The 27,543-nt window shown below is 32.6% G+C and overlaps 1 protein-coding gene across 2 annotated transcripts in view; it reads left to right on the top strand.

The window, feature by feature from the left end:
* Positions 1-27,543, top strand: part of LOC124373752 (peroxisomal N(1)-acetyl-spermine/spermidine oxidase-like) — an 87,712-nt gene that overhangs the window by 32,009 nt on the left and 28,160 nt on the right. For both annotated transcript variants that reach the window (XM_046832098.1, XM_046832103.1), the window contains one exon: positions 22,488-22,618. In XM_046832098.1, the coding sequence (XP_046688054.1) occupies positions 22,488-22,618 (131 nt within the window). The remainder of the gene's footprint in view (positions 1-22,487; positions 22,619-27,543) is intronic.

Here is a 27,543-nt window from a genome sequence, read left to right as displayed (position 1 = left end):
ATAACAAAATATAAACTATATAAATGGCAACAATAACAATAACAAATAAATAAAGAATGCAGGGTATCACAGATTTTGACTAGGAGAAATGTCCATCATGGTGGCCGTCCCTCAGCAGAGCGCAAAGTGAAGGTTCTCTGCGACCACGCATGATGGAGAGATGACAGGAGATAAACAGCTCATCCCTTGGACCCTGAAACCAGGTTTCAGCCTAGTACCCTTTTAAAGTTAATAATTATTAATAAATAGTTGCCAAACAATATAGATTTTAATAAAAGTAAAGTTGCCAAAAATTATCTATCAAGAATTTTAAGTTAAGTAAATTACCAAAATTTCAAAATATCACAGACCAATCAATTACTGATAAAAATCAAAATAAACCTTAATATAGAAGCTGGTAACATTAGAAAACAATAAATAAACAAGATATTCCATTTAAAAGACTAAAACAATAAGTTATAAAGAAATTTATTCGAGGTATACGCAGTAGCCTACCATACGTAACAATTTGGTTAAAACATTTTTAAAACAGGCATTTATTGACAGAATAGGCTCAAAATTGGTGAAAAGCAGGGGAAGGGCATCCTGCACTTAAAATAAAATTCCCAACTCAAAACAACAACCCCAAAGAAAGTTAGTATGAAAATCCCCTCTGTCACAGAACAAAATTAAGCGTTTTACTCTTGGTAAAAAAAAATTTAATGATTAGGAAAAAAACTGATGGCCAAAAGTAGCAGCCTAATAACAGGAATCTAAATTTAAAATTTGATGGCAGAAGGCCTTAAATTAACCAAGTAGGCTATAAGGGGGAGTTATGGGCTAAAAGACCCGAAGAACGTTACATCTCTCAGAAAGGCTTAAATTTAGCAAAATGAACCTTCAGCAGTCTCTCTGGGTTTGTTTACAAAAACTACATAACAAGTGACACATTACAAACAATATTGGCTGCAGAATAAAAAAGAACTGTAACATAAGCCTAGGACTGGTCCTCACTGAGAGACAGAAAATTAATTTAAGCTGAATAGAAAGGGTGAAAACTAATAAAAGTGTAAGAGAATTAATTTGAAAGCCAATTTAAAATTTAGTTAACAGCCAGAAGTACTGAAATCTAATAAAAGCAAAACTACAATTTGGAAAACCATGTGCTCTTAACCTTTACAGTTTGAAAAACGAAAATAATCACTAAAATTTAAAAGAAGGCAAAACTTACTCATCAGTGAGGGGCCGTAAACTTAGCCGCACATGTTAGAAGTAAATCAGCTCAGCAAATAAACAAAACACTTAAATAAACTAATTTTTAAACAGGAGCTACTCCTAACTTGTACAGTACGGCTCAAGAGTCTTTACGCCACTCTGAACCGGAAAGGCCAAACGCCTTCAAATGGTCAGTCGCCTCTGCAGCCAATAAACCACACACACACTATATAAAACACACATGAGCCGGGGAGATATAGGTATTGAACCGGCTCAAAACGAATAAAATGTATTTTAGATGAAACAAATAAAACAAGTGAAATGAGGCAACAGTTTTGTATGTAAATTAATAATTTCAATTATTAAAAAATTTGGGATAAAAAACGTGTCAGTTATGGTGTGTTAGTAAGAAAATTACAATAAAACATACAGAAATATTAGTTCTAAAATTAACCAAACATTACAACAACTATTATAAAATCATAAAACAAAAAATAACCAACAGACAGTATAACATTCTTAGCACATACATTTAGCAATTTATCATTACTTTGTAAAACAGTAAATAACATAAAACAGGTAACATGTTAAAACAAAAATGAATCACAATTTTTCATGTTAAGAAAATTTGGAAACTTCACAACTTAAGATAGATTTTTGTAGAGGTAAAATAAGAACTGACATGAAATTAACAGTTATTGGTTTTAGATTAAATAAAACTTATGTAATGATTAAGGCTCATTGACTTTTTACTTTTTAATCGTTGTTACATTATTGTAGGAAGTGTGTTTTTACAGATACTTCAATTCTAACAGACTAAAAATCTTTCTGACTAATGCTACCTTTTTTCTTTGAGGGAACTTTTCTCAGTGATGAAAAACTTGACAAACAGTGATCAACACTTCTTAACAGTTCATATGCATGAACATTGCAACTCCGAGATATGTTTTATGAATCAATATTTATCACACCGTTTCCACTGCTGCAGTGCATTGTATACATTTTTGCGAGACATCCCCATCAAGACCCTGGTGTGACTCCTGGGCATACAGCACTAAAAAATATATCTTTTGTCATGTTGAAGCCATAACGGGAAGCAGAGGAATGAAACATGGCCCTATACCTAATTCTAATAAACTAGGTAAAAGGTCTATCTACGCATGTTTTTCCAAGCCTGGCCGGCCAGGTTACACAGTCATATTAAAGTGCTCCCTGTGAACAGTATGGGCCCTGTTGGGTCAAAGGTTTTTGGTGCTGGAACATGATATACCACATTTCCCCTGGATATACGGTTTTCTATGGTTATAATTTTTACATTTATTACTTTTGCTGTCAACATAATTTTTTAAAGGTTTTAAAGTGGTGCTTTTAATTTTATAAAGCATATATTAGCCCATTGGTTGCAGTGCTCTTCAACCTTGTGGATTTAGTGGCAAAACAAAGGCTTTTACTGGAAAACATTTCCTGGCTTATTTTTAAAGTTTTTGTATTAAACTTTTTAATACAAAAACTAAATTGTTGTTTATAATTTTGTTGTTGAAATTATGTAACAGTAAATTATCAACCTATTCATCTAAAGCCTCTTGTCACAATGCACAGTGGGCAAAAACCACAAAATTCAAACTATACTAAAAGTGATTTCATGTATTGTTTCATGGTTAGAGTATGTCATGGCACCAAAATACAAGATATACATTTATCTGTGGCTGTAAATCTCTTTTAGATTACTACAAGAAGAATTATATTTTACTTTACTCTTTAATAAAATAAAATAAACTTAAGTGTAACGTCCTACTTATTGTATCTTTTTAGTAATAAAAATATATATTTAATTTAATAATTGTAGCTTTTTAATTGTTTTATAAAGTATATTTTTAATTAAAAAAGTTACAAAATAAAATTTAAAAGTAAAAGCTTGTACTGAAGAAAAAAAATGAAATTATGGCTAAAGCACATTTTCCTTAAATATGCATGTAATTATATTATTCCCTACACAAAAATATTTAGAATTATACCATTCTCAAAAGTAGCGACCTAAAAAGAGTTTTTTTCAGAATCAAAATTTGTAGTCTTACAAGTTAATCCTTTACTTTGTAGATTATTTATAATAAGGTGTGAATCAATCATATGTATTTATACAAATTATAATACATTACATTTTTTGTTAACTGACTGTTATCAATTTGAACATAGCATATTCTAAATTGGCGTCTTGGACATGCCCATTGCTTTACAATAACACAAACACAGATTACACAAACAACAATAGCCCGGATTGCATGTGTAAACTGCATAGTCAAGATCACAAACTGCAGACAGCTGGTGCCACACCCGTCACGATGTTGGCTGATAAAAATAACAAGTCAGTTGCGAATTTGTTTTTTTTTTAATGAATTAATATGATATAAACATATTGTATTATTACATTTTAATACTGCTTTGAAAAAGACTTATTGAAATAACACATTATTTAAAACCCTAATAACTCGTACTTCAGATTTCAGGCTCCAAGATTGGACTGAGTATACTTGTATTGCAGTGGAAATGAGTTAAAAACCACTAAAATAGGCTTCATATTATATCCAAACAATTGTTTAACAGTCAATATTACTGGTAAAAGTGCCATTCCATAACGGCCAATGTATGTTATAAATACAATAAACTAGGACAGTTACACTTATATTGATTTTTTTTAAAGAGTGAAGTAAAATATTATTCTTCTCACTGTAATCTAACAGAGATGTACAGCTACAGGTAAATTTATATCTTGTATTTTGGTGCCATGATATACTTTTAATACGAAACAATACACAAAATCACTATCAGGATAGTTTGAATTTTAAGGTTTTTGCCAGTTTTTACCCTCTGTCCATTGTGACGATGAATAGGGTGATAATTAGTGCTACATATTTATTATACATTGCTAATATTTCTGATGATTTGTAATTAATTTGCAAATGATATCCATAGTGATGATGAAAACATTGATAATTATATTATAAAAATGAATCCTTGGCAAAATAACAGTGGTATTTGTTGTATTTTGAGCCGTTATTTAAAAAATGCTCTTAGCATAATATTAAAAAATATTTATTTCCATAAAAGTTGTTGGGTCTTTTAATAAGTTTGTAACAAATATATGTGAGGCATTATAGTTAACATGCATTTTAATCAAAAATTTAATAATCAGGCTACAGTGGTACAAACATTTCACTCTTAGTTACAAAAGTTGACCACAGTGCCATTTTATACATAATCCTGGAGAAAAACTCGTAACTACTATGAGTCTACCCAATATTAAATCAGATGTAGTTGTAGGTGCATGTTAATTTAATTTGCATCATACTCTTGCGTGTCAGTTCAGAAAATATATATATAATCTTTCAATATATTTGTAATATACCAAATTCTCTGAATTTCAATAATAAACTGTTTTATATATTTCTAGACTTAATGAACTTAAATATGCATAAATGTAATAGAGTTATCTTGAACTTATCATAAGCACAGTTTGTTAGCTTCTTTGCCTCAATAAACTAATTCCATTGTGTTATTTTTAATTGTTTTCTTATAAATTGGCACTTACGTTTTTTTTGAAAATATTTCAACTCTTTCAGAAATAGCGAATTTCATAGCTTGCTCATATTTTTCTCTGTTCATGCGGTTTCTTGTTTTAATTCGCTATTGAAACACACATTCTCTATGCAAACATAATTATTATTATGCTGTTATGAGGTAATCTTTTTTCTTGTCTGTGAACATGCAGCATTTATTTTTATTTGTAGCAGTTAATTACTTTTTATAATATTAGTATGTACTGTGTTCAGTATGTATTTTAAGGTTATAAAAAAGTCATTATAAAAGTTTAATCACTTGTTTACTATACATGTTTTAATTACTTTTATGATGTCAAAGAAACAGAAAGACATAGTGTAACATTAAATGACAACACAAGTCTGATAATTTTTTAATTATTTTTTAATCTAAAGACATAAAAATAATTATTTTCATAATTAATTTGTACTTTATAAAAGTATGCAATAAAATGCTAACCTCAATAATTAAGATTTTTTTTATTTTGGTGTCATAGAGCTTTGCACTAAAAATGTAATATAAAATTTGGTAGTATCAACAAGGTTAATTGTGACTGATATTTATAATTTTAACCTGAATATATTAAACTAAATAAAAGAATAGCATATATTGTACCGTTTCATTATAATAGAAAAATATTTTTACCCTCTCCACTGCCTATATAAACTAAAACAAATGAACTGACTTTAGGTTATTTCTGTTCAGGTTTCCGAGAGCATCGCTCTAAGGACGAGAACTCGCATCCTTTGTTTTTCAACTACACAAAATAAACTGCCTAAACATTGTGATATCCTAATTTATTATTTATTAGGCTATTAACTGTGATGTCAGTTGGTTGTTGTACTTTATTCAAATATTATTTTAATTATTATGTTTATGTTCATTAAAGCTATTTAAAAATAACTTAAGGAGGTATTAATAAACAACATGGTTGTTATATAACAAAATGTTAAAATTATTTACAGCAATATATTGTAATTATTTTTATAAATAAATAATTTTTCAGTATAATTCTTAAAATGTTGTATTTAATTCACCTATTTTGCGTTTTAAAAGTAAAAAAAAAAGTTACTTTCTTTTACTTGATGTTTAAAAAAATGTATATAACTAATCTTCATGTGATATTAATGTCATAATAATATGTACAAATCTCTTTTTAACCTCTTCTTGCTTGAAATTTTTCAATTTGATTTAGTTCTATTCCTGCTTGCCTACATTTCATAGGTAATTTTTTTTAGTGTTTTGCACTTTATTTCCCTCTGTCTTTGTTTACTTTTCCATTCAATGATGTTTTTGAATGTGATTTTTCGTTAAAGTATTAAACTTGTACTTGCACTTTTCACAGGAGGTATTTTGTAGTTTTAAAAATATCTTTATCGTAAATTGCAACTAGTTTAATACTTATGGGTCCATTTCTTATTACTTCTCTTAAATACTCCCAATAGATTAAAATATTTTTGCATTTTGTGATTAACACTTTTACTGCGGCACTATACTGAGTGAGATCAACTATTCGCACTGTGATTGTGAGCTGTAAAGCGACTGCCGCAGTTAATGTGTTACACTACTGTACAATAACTTTCTTTTATTATTCATGTAGTTAACACCTTTACTACAGCTTTATACTGAGTGTGATCAACTATTTGCACTGTAATTGTGTGCCGTAAGGCGACTGCTGCAGTCAACGTGTTAAACTATTGTACAATAACATTCTTTTATAATTCATGTAGTTAACACCTTCACTTGTGCTCTATACTGAATTATATCAACTATTTGCAGTGTGATTATGTGCCGTAAGTTGACTGCCGCAATCAACGTGTTAAATTACTGTACTATAACTGTCTTAGCTATAATACATGTAGATAACACCTTCACTGGCGCTCTATACTGAGTGAGATCAACTAGTCGCACTCTGATTGTGTGCCGTAAGGCGACTGCCGCAGTCAACGTGTTAAACTACTGTACTATAACTGTCTTAGCTATAATACAGTAGTTAACACCTTCACTGGTGCTCTATACTGAGTGAGATCAACTAGTCGCTCTGTGATTGTGTGCCGTAAGGCGACTGCCGCAGTCAACGTGTTAAACTACTGTACTATAACTGTCTTAGCTATAATACATGTAGTTAACACCTTCACTGGCGCTCTATACTGAGTGAGATCAACTAGTCGCACTGTGATTGTGTGCCGTAAGGCGACTGCCGCAGTCAACGTGTTAAACTACTGTATTATAACTGTCTTAGCTATAATACAGTAGTTAACACCTTCACTGGTGCTCTATACTGAGTGAGATCAACTAGTCGCTCTGTGATTGTGTGCCGTAAGGCGTCTGCCGCACTCAACGTGTTAAACTACTGTACTATAACTGTCTTAGCTATAATACATGTAGTTAACACCTTCACTGGCGCTCTATACTGAGTGAGATCAACTAGTCGCACTGTGATTGTGTGCCGTAAGGCGTCTGCCGCACTCAACGTGTTAAACTACTGTACTATAACTGTCTTAGCTATAATACATGTAGTTAACACCTTCACTGGCGCTCTATACTGAGTGAGATCAACTAGTCGCACTGTGATTGTGTGCCGTAAGGCGTCTGCCGCACTCAACGTGTTAAACTACTGTACTATAACTGTCTTAGCTATAATACATGTAGTTAACACCTTCACTGGCGCTCTATACTGAGTGAGATCAACTAGTCGCACTGTGATTGTGTGCCGTAAGGCGACTGCCGCACTCAACGTGTTAAATTACTGTACTATAACTGTCTTAGCTATAATACAGTAGTTAACACCTTCACTGGCGCTCTATACTGAGTGAGATCAACTAGTCGCACTGTGATTGTGTGCCGTAAGGCGTCTGCCGCACTCAACGTGTTAAACTACTGTACTATAACTGTCTTAGCTATAATACATGTAGTTAACACCTTCACTGGCGCTCTATACTGAGTGAGATCAACTAGTCGCACTGTGATTGTGTGCTGTAAGGCGACTGCCGCACTCAACGTGTTAAACTACTGTACTATAACTGTCTTAGCTATAATACATGTAGTTAACACCTTCACTGGCACTCTATACTTAGTGAGATCAACTAGTCGCACTATGATTATGTGCCGTAAGGCGACTGCCGCACTCAACGTGTTAAACTACTGTACTATAACTGTCTCAGCTATAATACAGTAGTTAACACCTTCACTGGCGCTCTATACTGAGTGAGATCAACTAGTCGCTCTGTGATTGTGTGCCGTAAGGCGACTGCCGCACTCAACGTGTTAAACTACTGTACTATAACTGTCTTAGCTATAATACATGTAGTTAACACCTTCACTGGCGCTCTATACTGAGTGAGATCAACTAGTCGCACTATGATTGTGTGCCGTAAGGCGATTGCCGCTCTCAATGTGTTAAACTACTGTACTATAACTGTCTTAGCTATAATACATGTAGTTAACACCTTCACTGGCGCTCTATAGTGAGTGAGATCAACTAGTCGCACTGTGATTGTGTGCCGTAAGGCGACTGCCGCAGTCAACGTGTTAAACTACTGTATTATAACTGTCTTAGCTATAATACATGTAGTTAACACCTTCACTGGCGCTCTATACTGAGTGAGATCAACTAGTCGCACTGTGATTGTGTGCCGTAAGGCGACTGCCGCACTCAACGTGTTAAACTACTGTACTATAACTGTCTTAGCTATAATACAGTAGTTAACACCTTCACTGGCGCTCTATACTGAGTGAGATCAACTAGTCACTCTGTGATTGTGTGCCGTAAGGCGACTGCCGCACTCAACGTGTTAAACTACTGTATTATAACTGTCTTAGCTATAATACATGTAGTTAACACCTTCACTGGTGCTCTATACTGAGTGAGATCAACTAGTCGCTCTGTGATTGTGTGCCATAAGGTGCCTGCTGCACGTGTTAATTACTGTACTATAATTGTCTTAGCTATAATACATGTAGTTAACACCTTCACTGGCGCTCTATACTGAGTGAGATCAACTAGTCGCACTGTGATTGTGTGCCGTAAGGCGACTGCCGCAATCAACGTGTTAAAGTACTGTACTATAACTGTCTTAGCTATAATACATGTAGTTAACACCTTCACTGGCGCTCTATACTGAGTGAGATCAACTAGTCGCACTGTGATTGTGTGCCATAAGGTGCCTGCTGCAGTCAACGTGTTAAACTACTGTATTATAACTGTCTTAGCTATAATACGGTAGTTAACACCTTCACTGGTGCTCTATACTGAGTGAGATTAACTAGTCGCACTGTTATTGTGTGCCGTAAGGCGACTGCTTCACTCTACGTGTTAAATTAATGTACTATAACTGTCTTAGCTGTAATACATGTAGTTAACACCTTCACTGGTGCTCTATACTGAGTGAGATCAACTAGTCGCTCTGTGATTGTGTGCCATAAGGTGCCTGCTGCACGTGTTAAATTACTGTACTATAACTGTCTTAGCTATAATACATGTAGTTAACACCTTCACTGGCGCTCTATACTGAGTGAGATCAACTAGTCGCTCTGTGATTGTGTGCCATAAGGTGCCTGCTGCACGTGTTAAATTACTGTACTATAACTGTCTTAGCTATACCTGTAATACATGTAGTTAACACCTTCACTGGTGCTCTATACTGAGTGAGATCAACTAGTCGCTCTGTGATTGTGTGCCATAAGGTGCCTGCTGCTGCACGTGTTAAATTGCTGTACTATTACTGTCTTAGCTATAATACATGTAGTTAACACCTTCACTGGTGCTCTATACTGAGTGAGATCAACTAGTCGCTCTGTGATTGTGTGCAATAAGGTGCCTGCTGCACGTGTTAAATTACTGTACTATAACTGTCTTAGCTGTAATACATGTAGTTAACACCTTCACTGGTGCTCTATACTGAGTGAGATCAACTAGTCGCTCTGTGATTGTGTGCCATAAGGTGCCTGCTGCACGTGTTAAATTACTGTACTATAACTGTCTTAGCTATAATACATGTAGTTAACACCTTCACTGGCGCTCTATACTGAGTGAGATCAACTAGTCGCTCTGTGATTGTGTGCCATAAGGTGCCTGCTGCACGTGTTAAATTACTGTACTATAACTGTCTTAGCTATACCTGTAATACATGTAGTTAACACCTTCACTGGTGCTCTATACTGAGTGAGATCAACTAGTCGCTCTGTGATTGTGTGCCATAAGGTGCCTGCTGCACGTGTTAAATTGCTGTACTATTACTGTCTTAGCTATAATACATGTAGTTAACACCTTCACTGGCGCTTTATACTGAGTGAGATCAACTAGTCGCTCTGTGATTGTGTGCCGTAAGGCGACTGCTGCAGTCAACGTGTTAAATTACTGTACTATAACTGTCTTAGCTATAATACATGTAGTTAACACCTTCACTGGCGCTTTATACTGAGTGAGATCAACTAGTCGCTCTGTGATTGTGTGCCGTAAGGCGACTGCCGCAGTCATGTGTTAAACTGTATTAAACTACTGTATTATAACTGTCTTAGCTATAATACAGTAGTTAACACCTTCACTGGCGCTCTATACTGAGTGAGATGAACTAGTCGCTCTGTGATTGTGTGCCGTAAGGCGACTGCCGCAGTCAACGTGTTAAACTACTGTATTATAACTGTCTTAGCTATAATACATGTAGTTAACACCTTCACTGGCGCTCTATACTGAGTGAGATCAACTAGTCGCTCTGTGATTGTGTGCCGTAAGGCGACTGCTGCAGTCAACGTGTTAAATTACTGTACTATAACTGTCTTAGCTATAATACAGTAGTTAACACCTTCACTGGCGCTCTATACTGAGTGAGATGAACTAGTCGCTCTGTGATTGTGTGCCGTAAGGCGACTGCCGCAGTCAACGTGTTAAAACTACTGTATTATAACTGTCTTAGCTATAATACATGTAGTTAACACCTTCACTGGCGCTTTATACTGAGTGAGATCAACTAGTCGCTCTGTGATTGTGTGCCATAAGGCGACTGCTGCACGTGTTAAATTGCTGTACTATAACTGTCTTAGCTATAATACATGTAGTTAACACCTTCACTGGCGCTTTATACTGAGTGAGATCAACTAGTCGCTCTGTGATTGTGTGCCATAAGGTGCCTGCTGCAGTCAACGTGTTAAATTACTGTACTATAACTGTCTTAGCTATAATACATGTAGTTAACACCTTCACTGGCGCTTTATACTGAGTGAGATCAACTAGTCCCTCTGTGATTGTGTGCCGTAAGGCGATTGCCGCAGTCTATACACATGCCAAGGGTATTTAGAATACAGAATGATAATATTTATTTGTGGGTGTGAAAGTGTACACATATAAAGAAATAGATGAACAAGATGTGAAAGCTTAGAATCACCTCTAGATGGTGAGGGTTCTCCAATCAAGAAGAGAATGTGGTCCATGACGAAATCTGGTATGGAAGATATACCTGGTACTTTATGTAGCAGAAATTTCTCCCATGCCACTATTATATTCTGCCCCACAAATATAAGATTGCATCAGTACTTTAGTATTATTTGGTATTAGGATATATAGGTAGGTAAATTCATATGTAAGATTCAAGATTCAAGGTTTTTATTGTCGTTAGGCAATCCATAGAAATGCAATTGACAAAGTCATAGCTAATTATTTACAATGATCATAGCATATAAACCTTAAAAAATACATATTAGGCACATATTTTTTATGTAAGTCAATTGAATAAATATGACAGTCAATAAATAAACTAAACTATGTACATAAATTATTTACTAAAGTTAATGTAAGGTTTAAAAGTTGAACCTACACACAGTTAAAAATATCATAAATAAATGAATAAATAATTTAAAATCTTAGGCTACTAATATCACAGTTCAAAAAATCACTCACTGAATAAAAAACATTTTGTTTAAACCACCTTTCTGTTTTTTTTTTAAACTTTGCAGGGGTACAGTCCATGCCTTTTCAGGTAATTTGTTAAAAAATTTAAGTTTCATTTTAATGTGACTTCTATTGGTTTTCTCTAATTTTATTTGAGGCAATTCTAAAAAATAATTTGATCTAGTTGGATATCTATGTACTTCCTGCCGTACTTTAAACAACTCAAGACTCTCTTTAACACTAATTAAACAGCAATATATATATATATATATATATATACATATATATATATATATATATATATATATATATATATATATATATAATTATAAAGGGTCATTACTTCTAGTTCTTTAAAAATTTCTACACATGGCGCCCTAGGTTCAACATTTTTTACTATCCTAAGGGCTTTTTTTGCCATACAAAAACTTTTTCGGAATTACAAGAGTTACCCCATAGGGTTATGCCATAACGCAAATGAGATTGAAAAAATGCATAGTAGGCCATAATTAGCATATTTCTTGATACACAGTTTTTTAACCTTCTCAAAAGATAGGTTACCCTTGCCAGTTTTTTACACAGTTCTTCAATGTGATAATCCCAGCTTAACCTACTATCTAGATACATTCCCAAAAGCTTTACAGGCTTAATGTCTTTATATATTGTGTGATTCAAAGAGGAAATGATTTTTTCAGTTTTGCTGTTGTTTACCATAAGTTTATTAGCCTCAAACCAATCTAATGCCCTTTTAACTGCCTGGTTTTCTAACTTAACAAGTTCATCAAGACTTTGATCAAAATTTAAGAGAGTGGTATCGTCAGCGTACAATATTGTTGTACACGGTGTATTAAAAGCTAAGTCATTGATGGCAATAACGAAGAGTAAAGGTCCTAACACTGAACCTTGCGGGACACCCACTTTTATTTCTCTAAAATTAGATTTGTCTTGCCCTTGTACAACCATCTGCTTTCTATAACTAAGGAATTATTTGAAAAGATTTAGTTCACTATTCTTTATACCATAACAAAACAATTTTTTCACTATTAATTCATGAGAAATACAGTCAAAGGCCTTTGATAAATCTATCAGTGTTGCAGACGTCAGAAACTTACATTCAAAATTTAAAAGAATTTTTTCCACTACTCTTTCTACAGCTTTTACAGTACTACGTCCAGAGATGAATCCAAATTGTTGATCGCAGAACAAATTATTTTGTACAAAGAAAAGATTTAGTTGCGTTTTTATACACCCTTTTAAAATTTTACTAAATATTGGTATTAAGGAAATTGGGCGATAACTTGATGGATTAAGTTTATCTCCTTTTTTATAAATGGGTGTAACTTTACTTATCTTAAAAGCTTTTGGATATTTACCTTGTTCCAGAATCATATTAAAAATAAAGGTGAGAGGTCTTAAAATTATGTCTATGATGTCCTTTACCACTTTGTTAGATATCCCGTAATAGTCCTCACTCCTTGATGAGCTCAAGTTTGATACCAATTTTAAAATGTCACTATCTACAATTTTTTTCCAACTAAAGATCTCTATTGCCCTATTAGAATTCAAGACGTAATTATTTGTAAGTTCTATTGCATTGTTTTCCAATACACCAGTGTTTAAACCACTACCTATGTCAAGATTACTTACTAAATTAACAAAATAGTCATTAAATGTATCACATTGAATGAATGCCTGCTGCCTGATCATACTTATTGTTATTGCCAGAGTTAGTTTCTGCTTTTATTACATTCCAGTCTGCTTTACATTCATTTGTGGCATTTTGTATATAGTTTTCATTTGACTTTATTTTTTCTTGCTTAATTTTGGACCTGTACTCTTTTAAAGCTCCTAAATATTCCTTCTTATGGTAATTTTCATTAAGTGTACCCTTGCTACTTTTGAACCTATAATAAAGGCCAACCACAAACTCTCTAAATTTTCTTAACTCTGATGTAAACCATTTATGGTGTGGGATTTTCAAAGCGTTAGTTTTAATCTGCTTCACTTTACAAAACTCATTGAGAGAGTTTGTCACATTAGTAATAAAGTAATCACAGGCTTGATCAACCTCTGGAAAATTGCCAATATATGACCAGTCTACAGCTTTTAAATTTTCCCTAAGATTTAAAGTGGCATTATATGAAAGGTTTCTAACATATTTTACTTCCTTATAACCATTTAATTTTGGGTTAAAACAACCAAACTTTGCCAAAATCCCTGCATGATCCGATAAGTGAGGTTCTACAACTATACAGTCAACATGTTGTCTAGATACATTTGTGGCAATATTGTCTATACATGCTTTACCTCTAGTTGCTTCTTGATTCAGACAGTACAGGTTACGAGATCTAAAAACATTTAAAAATGAATTTGTTTCATATGATTCCTTTACAATATTTATGTTAAAATCTGCTGTTAAAACAATTTTTGAATTTTTATATTTTTTGTACAGAAAAGTTAAAAGTGTGTCCAAAGAATTAAGAAAAATGTCCATATTAGAATCTGGTGGTCTGTAAGCTGTAACTATGGCAAGGTTTTCCCTAGACAGAATCACTGCTGTCGCTTCAAAGGTTCTTTCAATACAAAAACTATCCACATCAATAGTCTTGAAATCAACATCCTGCTTGACAAATATAACACTTTCTCCTCCTAGTGACATTTAAGTAGTAACGTATTATAAGTATAAAAAGTTAACAAGCATTTACGTGATCTGAGCTAGACTTTAGGTACTGTCTCGAGGGATGTTTTTATTTTATCGCCAGAAGTGCGGGGTGGCGTCAATGGCCCAACGTGATCTGACATCAGTAAAGTTGGATGATCTGGAATGTGATCTGAGATCAGGAAAGTACCGATTGGAAATGCTCCTGGCCATAGGTGTGGGCTTCAGCACCACCTCGCACTTCTGCAGAATAAAGAAATACATTCCTCGAGATAGTATCCAAACTCAAGATCAGATCAGGTGAGCACTGTGATGACATATAATTGTCAAAGTAAGTCATATAAAGCCTGTTCTTTCAAATAATATAGCTTTTAACTTTCCAATAAGAAAAGTCTTCCAAAAATAGTGGCCTCCAGATAATACCAAAGTACCATTGCCTCCAATGAGGCCTTTGATATGCTCCTAAGATATTTGAAAATATTCTCTATAAACTAAAGTCCCTCTAAAATAGTATTTAGACTCCATTTAAAGGCTCCCACCTCAACTGTGTCAATGTTGTATTTGAAGTGATTTTGTTTTACACTTCAGCAGAGTCTCACACCTCAGTTTTTGTGTGGTATTTCAGGATATTTGTTTCTCAAGGAATAGTTTGTTCAACAGATAGACTGCCAAACATATTTTTGTATTCATACATTTCAAAAATACTACATTTTGTCCGACTTGGCTAATAGTAAACTCTAATTAGTTTATGTTAGTTGTCAATAGCTTACGGAGATAGAGTTGACGTTAAAAGGGAAGATAATACAAATTTGTTTAAGCTTTAAAATGAGGATTTTGACATTGTATAATTTAGTAGCATTGTATCATTTACCCAGCAGGAATGCATAACACATAGCAACAACATAATAACAAACCAGAGTATAAAATTGATATTGAAATGTTTGAAATATAGCATTGTAAAAAATAAATAAAATTAAGAATTGTCACAACTAATTGGTTGTTGTTATTTTCGTCACTTTATTTAATTCTCATACTAGCAGGGACCCTGGCTGGGCTTTTTGGCTATATTTTGAAAGTGTAAGAGCCTGGCTGAATCTTTGCTAGAAGTTTTGATATTTAATTTAATACAGTGCTTTCGACTTGACAACTTGACTCAGGTATAGTTGGAAACATCAGTTTCTACACTGCCTTTATACACAGTTTGTTTCTTTTTCTAACAACATGACTACAATATCAGCTATAAAATTTATAATTTTCACTGATCTGCCCTATCATTTTTGATTGAGTGTAATCTGTTTTAGACTTGTGATATAATAAAATCACTATATTCCGGGTATATATGTGATTTATAACTTTTATAGATATGATTAGACTCATGCAATTACATTGACAATGACAGTTACATTAGTAATACTAATTACTTGCTTTTACAGATATTTTGTTACTTTCTAAGGCAATACAATAAACTTTGTTTGTAAGAGACCACCAAATTTGCCATCATCATATATTATTTATTTTCATATCAATGATACATTTCTAAAGCATGGTCTTTCCATGTCTTACACTGCCAATGGCGCAGTGTAGCGGGTACAACGGTTATCACAAGATAATCGGATTCAAGCTTCGAGTCGCAAGATAATCGGATTCAAGCGTCGAGCATGGTTGCTGCTTGGATGGGTGACTGCTGAGTGATCCTGTCCTTGCAAGCAGCCCGTCTGCCCAGCTGTTGGTGGTGGTTCGGGAGTAATTTTTTAGCCGTTGGTCTCCAGGTTGTGTTAGAAAGGGCTTCTTAGCCCTAACTTCGCCTGTGGTAAAATAAGACATCTTTACCTTTTTCCCCTTCTTTTAATATTTTTAAAGTGATGATTGAATTGAATTCACAGAGCTTGGTTCTACAGATCAACTACAAGTCAAAATGAAAAGTTTTCAGTGACAATCTGAGCCCGAGTTGAATGGTCAAGCTAGGCTTACACCAATTATAGTACAATATTAATTATAATTTTTATACACTATTTATTAAAGTTCTATTATGTAATATATATACCACTGAATATATAAAATGATACTTCTTGAAATTTTATTCAAATATATAAAAGCCATTGAAATAGTGGATTTCTTAGGTATATGCTTTAGGAAAAAAATTGTTAGGTCCATAACTCACCATCACATGTCACTCGTTATCACATGTTCTTTGTGATCTGGAGTTAGTATTTTAGGAACAACTCGGTAACAAATTCAGTGCATGTTCAAATGGTCAAGAAGGATGGCGTGGACGTACACTAGAATTATCAATTGAAGAATATCATAAGTTGACTTTTGAATTAAAACGCAAAATTTAATGTTGTTTTAGTAGGCCTATATACTATTTAATAAATCTCATTGTAAACACGTAGACACTTTCTCCATAGGTGAACAATGGTGATTGAGTGATACAGTTGCAAAACACTACTTATATTCTCTGTCCAGCTAATGAACAACGAAATTCTAAAGGGTGACTGTACTTTTATACTCTACGTTGTATGTGTAATATTCAGTATGTAGCTAAGAACAATATTGAATCTCTAAAAACACTATCATTAAGGGGCTTCTTGAGTTGATTTGGTTCAACGCTTCAACCACACACTATCTTCCATCTAATTGTAAAATTATCAGTACACTTCTATAACTTGCTATTCTGTATACATCAACAGAAACGTCACTTTTCCTCCAAGCAAAATCAATATAAACATAAATGGCTCAAACATTGTTTAGAGGAATATTCCCATAACTTAATTCTTATTGTAGTACATTTCAGCTGTAAACAGTTTGCATTTTGATTGTACGACAATTATCATAATTTATAGAGATTATCATCCATTCAAAATAAAAAGTAATATACAAGCACTGCACAATAAATATTCTATGCTTGATCAGTGGTATAATGCAAATAGCAATGACAAAAGTAATAGGTCAGTTTTACTACTAATGGAGCAAAATAGTAAATGCATCAGGAATATTATTGCCACTTTGCCATAAAACAGAATTGAAGTATACTCAAAATTTAAGAATACTCTAAATTACATCTTGAAATGTGAATATCTTTCAACGGCCATCCCTTGCCTCTGGAGTGCTTGGTATGTCATTTAAAAAATATACGTCTTATACCATAGAGAATTAATTGCGTGCATATTCATTGTTACAGTTAAATTGTGAAAACGAAAAAGGAATCAATGAATTTTTAGCCTTACTTATGACAGCTAAAGAAAAATTTTGGTTTTTGCCTGTATACAATGGAAAGCTTCTTGTAGGCCATTTAATTAAAAAAATAGGATTTGTTTTTAATTATTTATATTTAAAGATTTGTCCTCATTTTTACGCAACAATAACAAAAAAAAAGTTAATGGTATATGTAGTCAAACTTAATCTTTATCATAAGTTGAAAATGTAATACATGCAAAAAACATTCAACATAACTGTAACAAAAATGTACACAATATTTTGAAGAAAGTTATACATAATGATTGGCCAAAGAACTCCACATCCAAAATTGAATGAACAAAGAAATTCTAAAAAGATAAGTCCTTAGTTTGTTATATATTCTAATTTAATTAAAATAAAAAATGAAAATATGCAAGCAGTTAGTTCTTGGCAGATCCCAAGACAGCCACTGCCATGCCATGGCTGTAAGAGAGTTTGAGCCCTCACCAAGTTTTTGGATCATGCTTTAAAGAAGTAGATTAGATATTATAAAATAAGATATCTTACTGTTTCTCAATATAAAACTGAAGGCTTAGAAATTTAAAATGATATTACCACTCCATTTACTGAAAAAGTAACTTATTTTACTGTGTTTAGTAACAGGAGACATCTTATGGGTGCGCAGCTCATATCTCACTTGAGAGATGGAACATATTTTATTCCGTAGGTAAAACAGAGAAACAGCTTAGAGGTGACTGTATTAATGGCCATTCTGTTTAAACACTTTTACGACCTTATTTAAGTTGTAGAATTATGGGAGATTTCTTATTTTAAAGATATGATTTATATCCATCCAAACGTTTTTATATTTCATTGTTTAAATAATTATAAGTGTACTTTAAAGGAAAAAAATTGTTTGGATGCATAATAATCATATCTTTGAATGAGACACCTCCCATTATACAACCAAAATTAAGAACATAAATGTGATTGAAGTTTAACAATGCTGTTATGGGGTCTTACCAAACTTACCACTGGGGTCTTTTACCAGAATAGGTTAGGTAACCTTTGTATCACTGTTAATAGTCAAGTATGTTGACTCTATTAAAGACAAGGTCATTCAATGGTTACCCGTCTGGGGAATAGCCATACTTGTTAAATGATGTGGTTTTCTTGGAATAAAGTCTTTTAGTTGATTGGTTTTAGTTTTAAAGTCCTGTAGTCGTCACTAAAGTGCACAAGTTGTGAAAGATTGAGAACACTTTTAGTGTGCTAGCAGCTGTAGAAGTTAGTATTAGTAATGTGGTGCAATTGGTTTTTGGTGGGAATAATTTTTTTTGTTATTTTTAACAAAAGTTTTGGTCACAGCTCTGATACTGTTTTTAAAAATGGGAACAATTTCTTTAATTATTTCACAAGGAGTGGTAGGAATTACAAGGAGAATTTTAGGACGTCTTATAATTAGGCACAATAGAAACAGTGGAAGATAAGGATATAACTTTTTACAGTATTTACGAGGTATTTATGACTGGAGGGTATGCAAGTTTTATTTATAATTTTTGTAATTAATTTATTTCAGAAGGAACTTTTGGAAAGAAGCTTTTTCTTCAATAAAAATTCTTTTTTAATTTAATTAATAATATATAATTTTTTGAAGTCATAAATGACAAAAACCACATCACTCCCCTAAGCTAAAACTCATGTGCACATTGTAAAATATTCACATTTTTATTTTCATGGTTTTTATTTGGGCCTGATTACAAGATTGCCTAAATTTTTTACTTTAAACGTGTGTAATCCTTCTAACATATCAAACACATTTTCCTATTAACTTTTTCAGATCTCTTAAAAGTTATCTTTAAAAAGATCATGAATTTAAAATAAAAAAATATTTTCTCAAAAATCGATTGTATCACCTTAAATTTTGGAGTAATTTAGCTGTCACACTTTTAGCATACAAGATTGAGCTTCAAATTTTAAGAAATGTAGTAAACCAAGTTGGTGCAATTCGCAAGTTTACTACAATATTTTGGTGATCCTGAAGTATATTCTAAATAGCAAATATTGGCTGTGTTATCTGTATTTAAATATATAAATTTGTAAGATATGTATTGGTAAAAAATCTAGTCCTTTAAAAGCATGATTATTCATTATTTTTATTATAAATCTATTACCGCTTGTCTGTTGTCACATATTTGTATTGTTTTAATTTAATGAGCAGTGGCCAAATTTGATTGTGTTTATTCACTCATTTAAAAGTCCATTTAATTTCCATTTCCTTAAGGTGTAAACTTTTGCAAGACCACTACTTTTCTGTTCGGTTTTGTCACCAACTGCAACTAATTTGTCCAAGCTAGTTATGAATGTGTGTCACTTTTGTATTCTCCAAGTATATATACTCGTATTAATAATTAATGATTATCTTTTGTAGTCATATATTATAAAGATCTGAGTTAAAATTTAATAATGATTAGTTGTTTCTTCATTTATAACTTTTTTGAAAGTTTTAGAAAATTGATTATGTCAGATCATTATGTTTGTTGTAACAAGCATTTGACCAAAACTTTGTAATTTTTCTTCAATATTTTAAAATTTGTAACTGGTTTTAATTTTATAAAAGGCTATTGTCATAAAGCTATGCGAGAAATATCATATCATAAAACATGATATATATATATATTAGCTGAAGAGTAGATGTAACAGCAATTAACAGAACAAAGAATTGATATTTTAGTGACAATATTACTTTTATAAAAGAGTCTGTCAACGTGTAATCACCATTTGCTTTGTGTACTATTTTAATCGGGCAGTGAGCCCCCTCCCTTGTGGAACAATAATGCCTAGATGTGTTGTCTAAGGGCAAGTGAACACGTTCTGTCAGTGATGTTGGCTATTTAGAATATCTTGCAATATATTTGAGATATTTGTCTACCTTCAAAAATAAATAAATATCAATCTCTACTGAAATTAAATTCGGCTATTACTGTTTATTCTAATTTAATGAATGTAATTAAAAGTCGTATGACAGGTATTTGGTCTTCTGATCATATGTAATTTTGTTATTTAAACACATATGTGACACAAACGGTCAAGTACAAAATAATGAATCCTAAAAAGTAAGGTGGTGAAGTGGTAGCACTCTCACTCAGAAAGTGAGGGATCGGGGTTTGAGTCCCAGCAGTGCTAGTACTTTCTGTGAATCAATCTTTATTGAAATTGTATGTATATATAATATATATATGATATGATATAATATGAATAACGTCAAACAACCAAGGTAAGTTTTATGTTCTAATGTAGTTTTAAGACTGTTTTGCAATTTATGCTATACAATGTTTGAATGAACTCATATTTTTTTGGCCAAAAGTAGGAAAATAATTTTCAACTAAATATGAGATGTAAGACAGTTGAATGGAAAAAACTTATTGCATGAAGAGTGCTATAAGGAGTACTAATGTTCATCAGTGTTTAAGTTTTGACATCAGTGTGAGTTTTTCACTGTTAGGAACTGTTTTGTTTTTTCTTATATACTATATCTTATATTTTATAATTATATTTTAGTCTATTTAGTTGCCTATACTCTTTCAACGGACTACCTCAATTCAATTTTGCCTTGTATTATCGATTTTGATAAAAATTAATCCAATAGACTAATCTCTATTAAGTCTACATAAAGGTTTTTATTTGAATTTTTGACAGACTTTCAAATCAGAAGTCTTTTAAAATTTCTTTGTTGATATAAATATAACAAAAGATTTCTACAAATTAATATCACTAAGCTACCGTATTGTGCTATTTGCTTTAAAACCCATGCATTGAATTTAAGCAACTATATAACTGGTCTTTGTTTTAATAATTTTAGCTCTATATTTTGTTATAGTCCTTTAATACTTGTGGAATTCTTTATATTTAATAACCAGTATACATTGTAGATGTATACTGGTTATCAATAAAGTTGTGATTCCCTTTCTTGTAATATTTCCTATGTGAATTGAAATAGATTTTATTTAATTTAGTATTTATAAGGCCTAAAATAATGCATTTTTTTTAGATAGAACGATTTTGTCCCTTTCTAAAATGTGAATGTAGGCAATTCAGAACATTTAATTGTACAATTTCAGTTTGTGATATTTTATTTTCTGGATTTTAATTAAAGAAGAATTATTTAAAATTAGTGTTTTTTGGTGACCCTGCAAAAATGGGTGCATATTAGTTTATTTGAAGCTTAAATAATTTTACAGTAATTGTTGAATAAATTATGTTAAAAAGTAATAAACATGAATATTTGGGATTTTTCAAACCTGATTTGACCATAAAAACCTAAAATTAAACTAATAGACATACATTTATTTTGTATATCTAAAATAACTTTCTTTGTATATATTGAACACGGCATTTTGTGAACATATCTGATAATGGCAGTATGGCTCTTCTGTGCTGGTTTAGTATCCCATGTATGCGACTATACTTGTTCCAAAGCTCATATTGCAAGATTGATTGAAAAATTAAAAACGGCTGTTCTAGCAGAAGGTTCTGGAATGCAAGTAGTTAACATTTTTTTAGAACAAAAATATCCATGTATAATTTACTTGAAATAAAATTAGTTACATTTTCTCTTGGCAAGGTGTCTATATATATTTTAAATGTTTTTAAAGCAAAAATTATTTTTTATTCAAGAGAAAACTATGTGCTTTGAAACCAAATAGAAGCTTCTTTTACCGTCTTGTGAGAAACTTTTACTTCCATTAACTTGACCTTGTGTATAAATAAAGATTGAGCTGGGTCGAATTGAGAATGGTGGATTATATATGAATTTTAGTGACAATAAGTGATAAAGTCACAATTTTGAAAATAGTCATAAGTAGAAAAAAAACACTGATTCTTCAATTACTAGTTACAATTGGTCTGTTCCAACTACTTGTAGAAAATTTAAAATTTTTTGCATTTTTAATAAAACTGTAACTTATGTTTTTCAAGGTGTAAACAGAACAAGAGTGACAACTGCTCTGATTCTGTCTCAGTAGTGATTGTTGGTGCTGGAATGGCTGGACTAGGTGCTGCCAACTGTCTCACAAATGCTGGAATCACAGATTTTATTATTCTTGAAGGTATTTATTTCGTCTATAACAAACTGTTCATAACTAGTATCCGATTACTAAATATTTCTAGCAAGGTAAAGTACCATGCATTTAACATGTTGGTTTATCATAAACTTATCTTATAGGTTATTTTTGGTTTAAGTTTTATTAACCCTGTGTAAGCCCAACGGCCAATGGCGCAGTGTAGCGGGTATAAGGGTTATCACAAGATAACCGGATCAAGCAGCGCCGAGCGTGGCTGCTGCTTGGATGGGTGACCGCTGAGCGATCCTGTCCTTGCAAGCAGCCCACCTGCCCGATCATTGGTGGCGGTTCGGAAGTCACCTTTAAGCCGTTGGTCCCCAGGTTAAGTGTTAGAGAGGACTTCTTAGCCCTAACTTCGCCTGATAAAATAAGACAGATATTTTTTTTTAGGTGAGTATTATTTGTTTCCTGCAAGCAGAAGGAAATAGTTCAGCAGAAATCCATCAGAGAATGTGCCGTATTTATGAGAATACATTATGAGTGATGGTGTTGTGCGTGGCTACTTGAATTCGGCAGTGACAAATGTAGTGAGAAAGATGTGCAGTAACTACTGCACACAGTACGGACCTGCCACTTGTCTGGCTGTCATGGTGTCAGTCAGATCAGAGCTTGAAAAAAAGCAGTCCTTTATATATATGTATATATATATATATATATACAGGGTGTATATTATGTCTGGAAAACACCCAAATATATCCTTTAATAATTTAAATATAAATTTGAAACCTCTTACAATCGTGATAGAGATTGGGCATCTACTTTTTGGAACAATGTTTTGTTATGTCACACCAACGGGGGACGTCCTGCCGAGGATATCGTGAATATTCTTAATGGAAGCCTATACCTTGTGATACATCATTTTAAAGGTAATAGCTTACTGAATTGAATGCCACAAACCGCATCTCAAGGGAATTATTCTATCAGAAAATAGAGCATTTTTAGTATTGAAAATTTACTGATGTTCAAACAATGTAATTTTAACATGGTTCTTGCCACAAAATTTGTTACACTAATTTTTTAGCATTTTTTTAAATGTTCAATTAAATTAAAACAAAAATTTCATTTTAAGCTGGTTCTATTAGCACAAATTTGCCAGTTTTTATTACAGTACAATTATGGAAATACTTATGTTATTGATTTCTTATTACAAATAAAAAATAATGTATGCTGTTAGAAAAGTCTTACAAACAAACGTTTTACCTGCATTTGGTGTCAAAGCAATTGTTCGAACTGTGTTCCTTCTACGGTTTTTGACAATGAAGCCAATCTTGTGTAAAAATGATTCGACAGAGTTGCCTAACATTTCTTCAGTTATCAAAGCAATCTCCTCTATAATCCTGTTTCTTAGGTCTTCCAAATTATGAGGCTTTCTTCTATAAACATTGGATTTTAAATGACCCCATAGGAAATAATCGATTGGTGACAAATCCGGAGATCTTGGAGGCCATTCGATTTCTCCTCTTCGGCCAATCCATTTATGAGGAAACCTTAAATCCAAATACTCTCTTACCTGTCTCCCATAATGGGGTGGAGCACCATCCTGCTGAAACCATACATTATCAAAGTATTCTCCTGATGCAATTTGAATAGCTGGGATTATTTCATTTTGGAGCATATTGTAGTAAAGTTCGGCAATTTAAATTTCCATTGATGAAAAAGGGTCCAACAATTTTGTTACCTAAAATTCCACACCATACGTTCAGTTTTTGTGGTTGCTGTGAAATGGGACTCAGTAATCCAATGTGGGTTTTCACTAGCCCAGTAACGGCAATTGTGCCTGTTAACATTGTCATTTAGGGAAAAAAGTTGCCTCATCAGAAAATAGTATGTTGGTCAGAAAATCTCTATTGTCATCACATTTGCGCATCACAAGTTCACAAAACTCAACTCTTCTGTCGTAATCATCCTCACTTAACTGTTGGACTAAATGAACTTTAAATGGTTTGTATTTATTAATTTTCAAAATCTTACTCACAGACTCATAGGGTGCATATCATGTTGCTGTGCAGCTTTTCTGAGCGATGTATGTGGGTCTTCAATAAATGTTTGCAAAACATCTAGTGCATGTTCTTCATCTGTTTGCAGATTGTATCCATACCCGACTTTGGCCGATTACGTACACTCCTCCTGTCATTTCAAAACGCTCAATAGTTTTTTTATATTGTTGAAACACTTATGGGATTCCTTTCTGGGAAAGTGTTATTAAAACAAATTACAAACTTCCCGATAAGATCTTTGACGATCGCCATATCCTCGCATCATCAACAGAGTAATTCGTTCTCTTTCAGACAATTCCATTAAAAATGCCAAATAAAAACTGAACTACTGTAATTAGATAACTTGTTGACAGCAATGCTTCAGAGACACTGATTAACTCGACAGGAATGATATGACCTTTGTCCATTTGTAATTCCCAAGCTTAGACCTGTCTAGTGAAAGCTCCATGCTCAACAAACTGAAAACCTGTAGACCAGATGATTAATAACACAATAATGTTTCTCATAGGCTAGTGACCTTTGTCTCTTTAAACCTTCCTGCTGACTGGAAAACACCAAGTACAGATTCATAAGTAATCAGAGAAAGTGACTCATAAGTTTTATTCATTGTAATAAAAAACTGGTAAATTTGTACTAATGAAAACCAGCTTAAAAATAAATTGTTTATTTTATTTTAATTGAACATTTAAAAAAATGCTAAAAAAATTAGTGTAACACATTTTGTGGCAAGAACCATGTTAAAATTACATTGTTGAACATCAGTAAATTTTCAATACTAAAAATGCTCTATTTTCTGATAGAATAATTCCTTTGAGATGCGGTTTTGTGGCATTCAATTCAGTAAGCTATTACCTTTAAAATGATGTATCACAAGGTATAGGCTTCCATTAAGAATATTCACGATATCCTCGGCAGGACGTCCTCCGTTGGTGTGACATAACAAAACATTGTTCCAAAAAGTAGATGCCCCAATCTCTATCACGATTGTAAGAGGTTTCAAATTTATATTTAAATTATTAAAGGATATATTTGGGTGTTTCCAGACATAATATACACCCTGTATATATATAATTTCAATAAACATTGAATCACAAAAAGTACTTGCTCCGCCGGGAGTCGAACCCGGATCTCTCACTTGCCGGGTGAATGTGCTACCATATTTATATAAACTTTTTAGGTAGATTTAATGAAATGTGCCTATTGTAATCGCCCTCATGATGAAATTTCTAGGAGATTTTGTGCATCTTCTCAGATCATGACCCTCACAACCATCATAATCCGAAAATTTAAATGTATATAAATATGTACATCTAAACTTACTTACTTACGTGGGGGTTAAATTATAATAACCCCGCACGTGCGAGTGCACATGGGGAATGATAAAATGTTGAAAAATGTTTTTGTTGAATAAAGTTTTTTGAATTGAATTGAATTGAATGTATGTTTGGGCTTATGAACACGAAATTGTGAACACAATAACTGCCGTAGTTTTTAAAATATCCAGATTAAACTTGATAAAAACACAGTACTTGTACAGAGCTTGGATGAGTTCATTACTCAGTTTTAACCAATAAAAAGTTTCAAGATGGTGGCCATTCGCATTTGAGAAGAATTTTTAACTCAATTAAATCTTATCATATATTTAAAACAATACTTTTTTTTAATATACTAGGTAATTATAGACAACATTTCTTTTCTTTCAATATTTCTCAAGGTTTCAAGATGGCGGCTATTCAAAGTTTGGAAAAGAAATAATTGTATATAAGTTATTATTTGTTATAGCGAAAAACAAAAAAGTTGTAGAATTTTCAGTTCATTTACAGTAACTTTGGTTGTTACATGTTTTTTTATATATCTCATAAGATTTCCAGGTAGCGAAAATACAAAGTTGTAAGTAATATACAATACTGCGGGAATAAATTGTGAACATGATAACTAATGTAGTTCTTAAGGTTCAGCCTAAACTTGGTACAGAGGCAATATTGTTTATACCTTGGATAAGTTTATTAGCTAGCCTTAACCAATAAAACGTTTCAAGATGGCCGTCATTTACATTCATGCAATATTTTTATTTTGGGTATTTCATAACATATACCAAAATTGACACTTTTCTTAAAATTTTCAAGCGACATTTTTCTTACTTATTTTTTTATAACGCTTAAGGTTTCAAAATGATTGCCATTTACAATAGAAATATCCAATTGAACCGTTGTAAGTAAATATGTTTACAAACATAATTTGAGATTAATTTAAGTAATCAAGTGCATGGTTTTTCAAAGAAGTTTATATGCTTATAACAATTTTTGTATTCAAGATTATGGAGTTTCTTAATTCATAACATGCCAATATTTAGAGTTATTGTCACAGTTGTGTTGAGCAAATTAAACATCTAAACTAATAACCCATCATAGTTTGACATTTAGAAATAATGGCCACATTGAAATCTACATATCTTCTGACTAAGTCAGAAGGGAATTTTTATTTACTATGCATTAATGGGGATACTATTTTAAATAGGGAGTCCAGCTGGGGAAGAGGTAATTTTACAGAGACACAGACATCATACACGATAATGTAGGGCATTGGAACCGGCTGTGCAGGTATTTCTATCCTGTTAGTCACCTAATACAAGTTTCCAATCAAACCCAGGTGTTTGATATTTTAAATTTTATCCTAAAGTGTATAGTATGTGTAAATTATTCAAAAACACATTACAATAAAAATAAGGTACAAGACAATGTATAGTTCTCACTATACATAGTGGGGGGTTAATATATAGTTGCCACTTCAGGATAAATAAACAAAACATTCCTGTGGCTGTGTTCATGGAAAGACAGTAAGTGACTGTTCAGCAAGTAGTAGCCAGATACCAGGCTGACCCCAATTCTTTGTGTTTGTGAGTGTGAGGATGCT

Source organism: Homalodisca vitripennis, chromosome 1 (genome assembly GCF_021130785.1).
Source record: "Homalodisca vitripennis isolate AUS2020 chromosome 1, UT_GWSS_2.1, whole genome shotgun sequence".
NCBI lineage: Eukaryota > Metazoa > Arthropoda > Insecta > Hemiptera > Cicadellidae > Homalodisca > Homalodisca vitripennis.
This window is presented reverse-complemented; position numbering and strand designations above follow the sequence as displayed.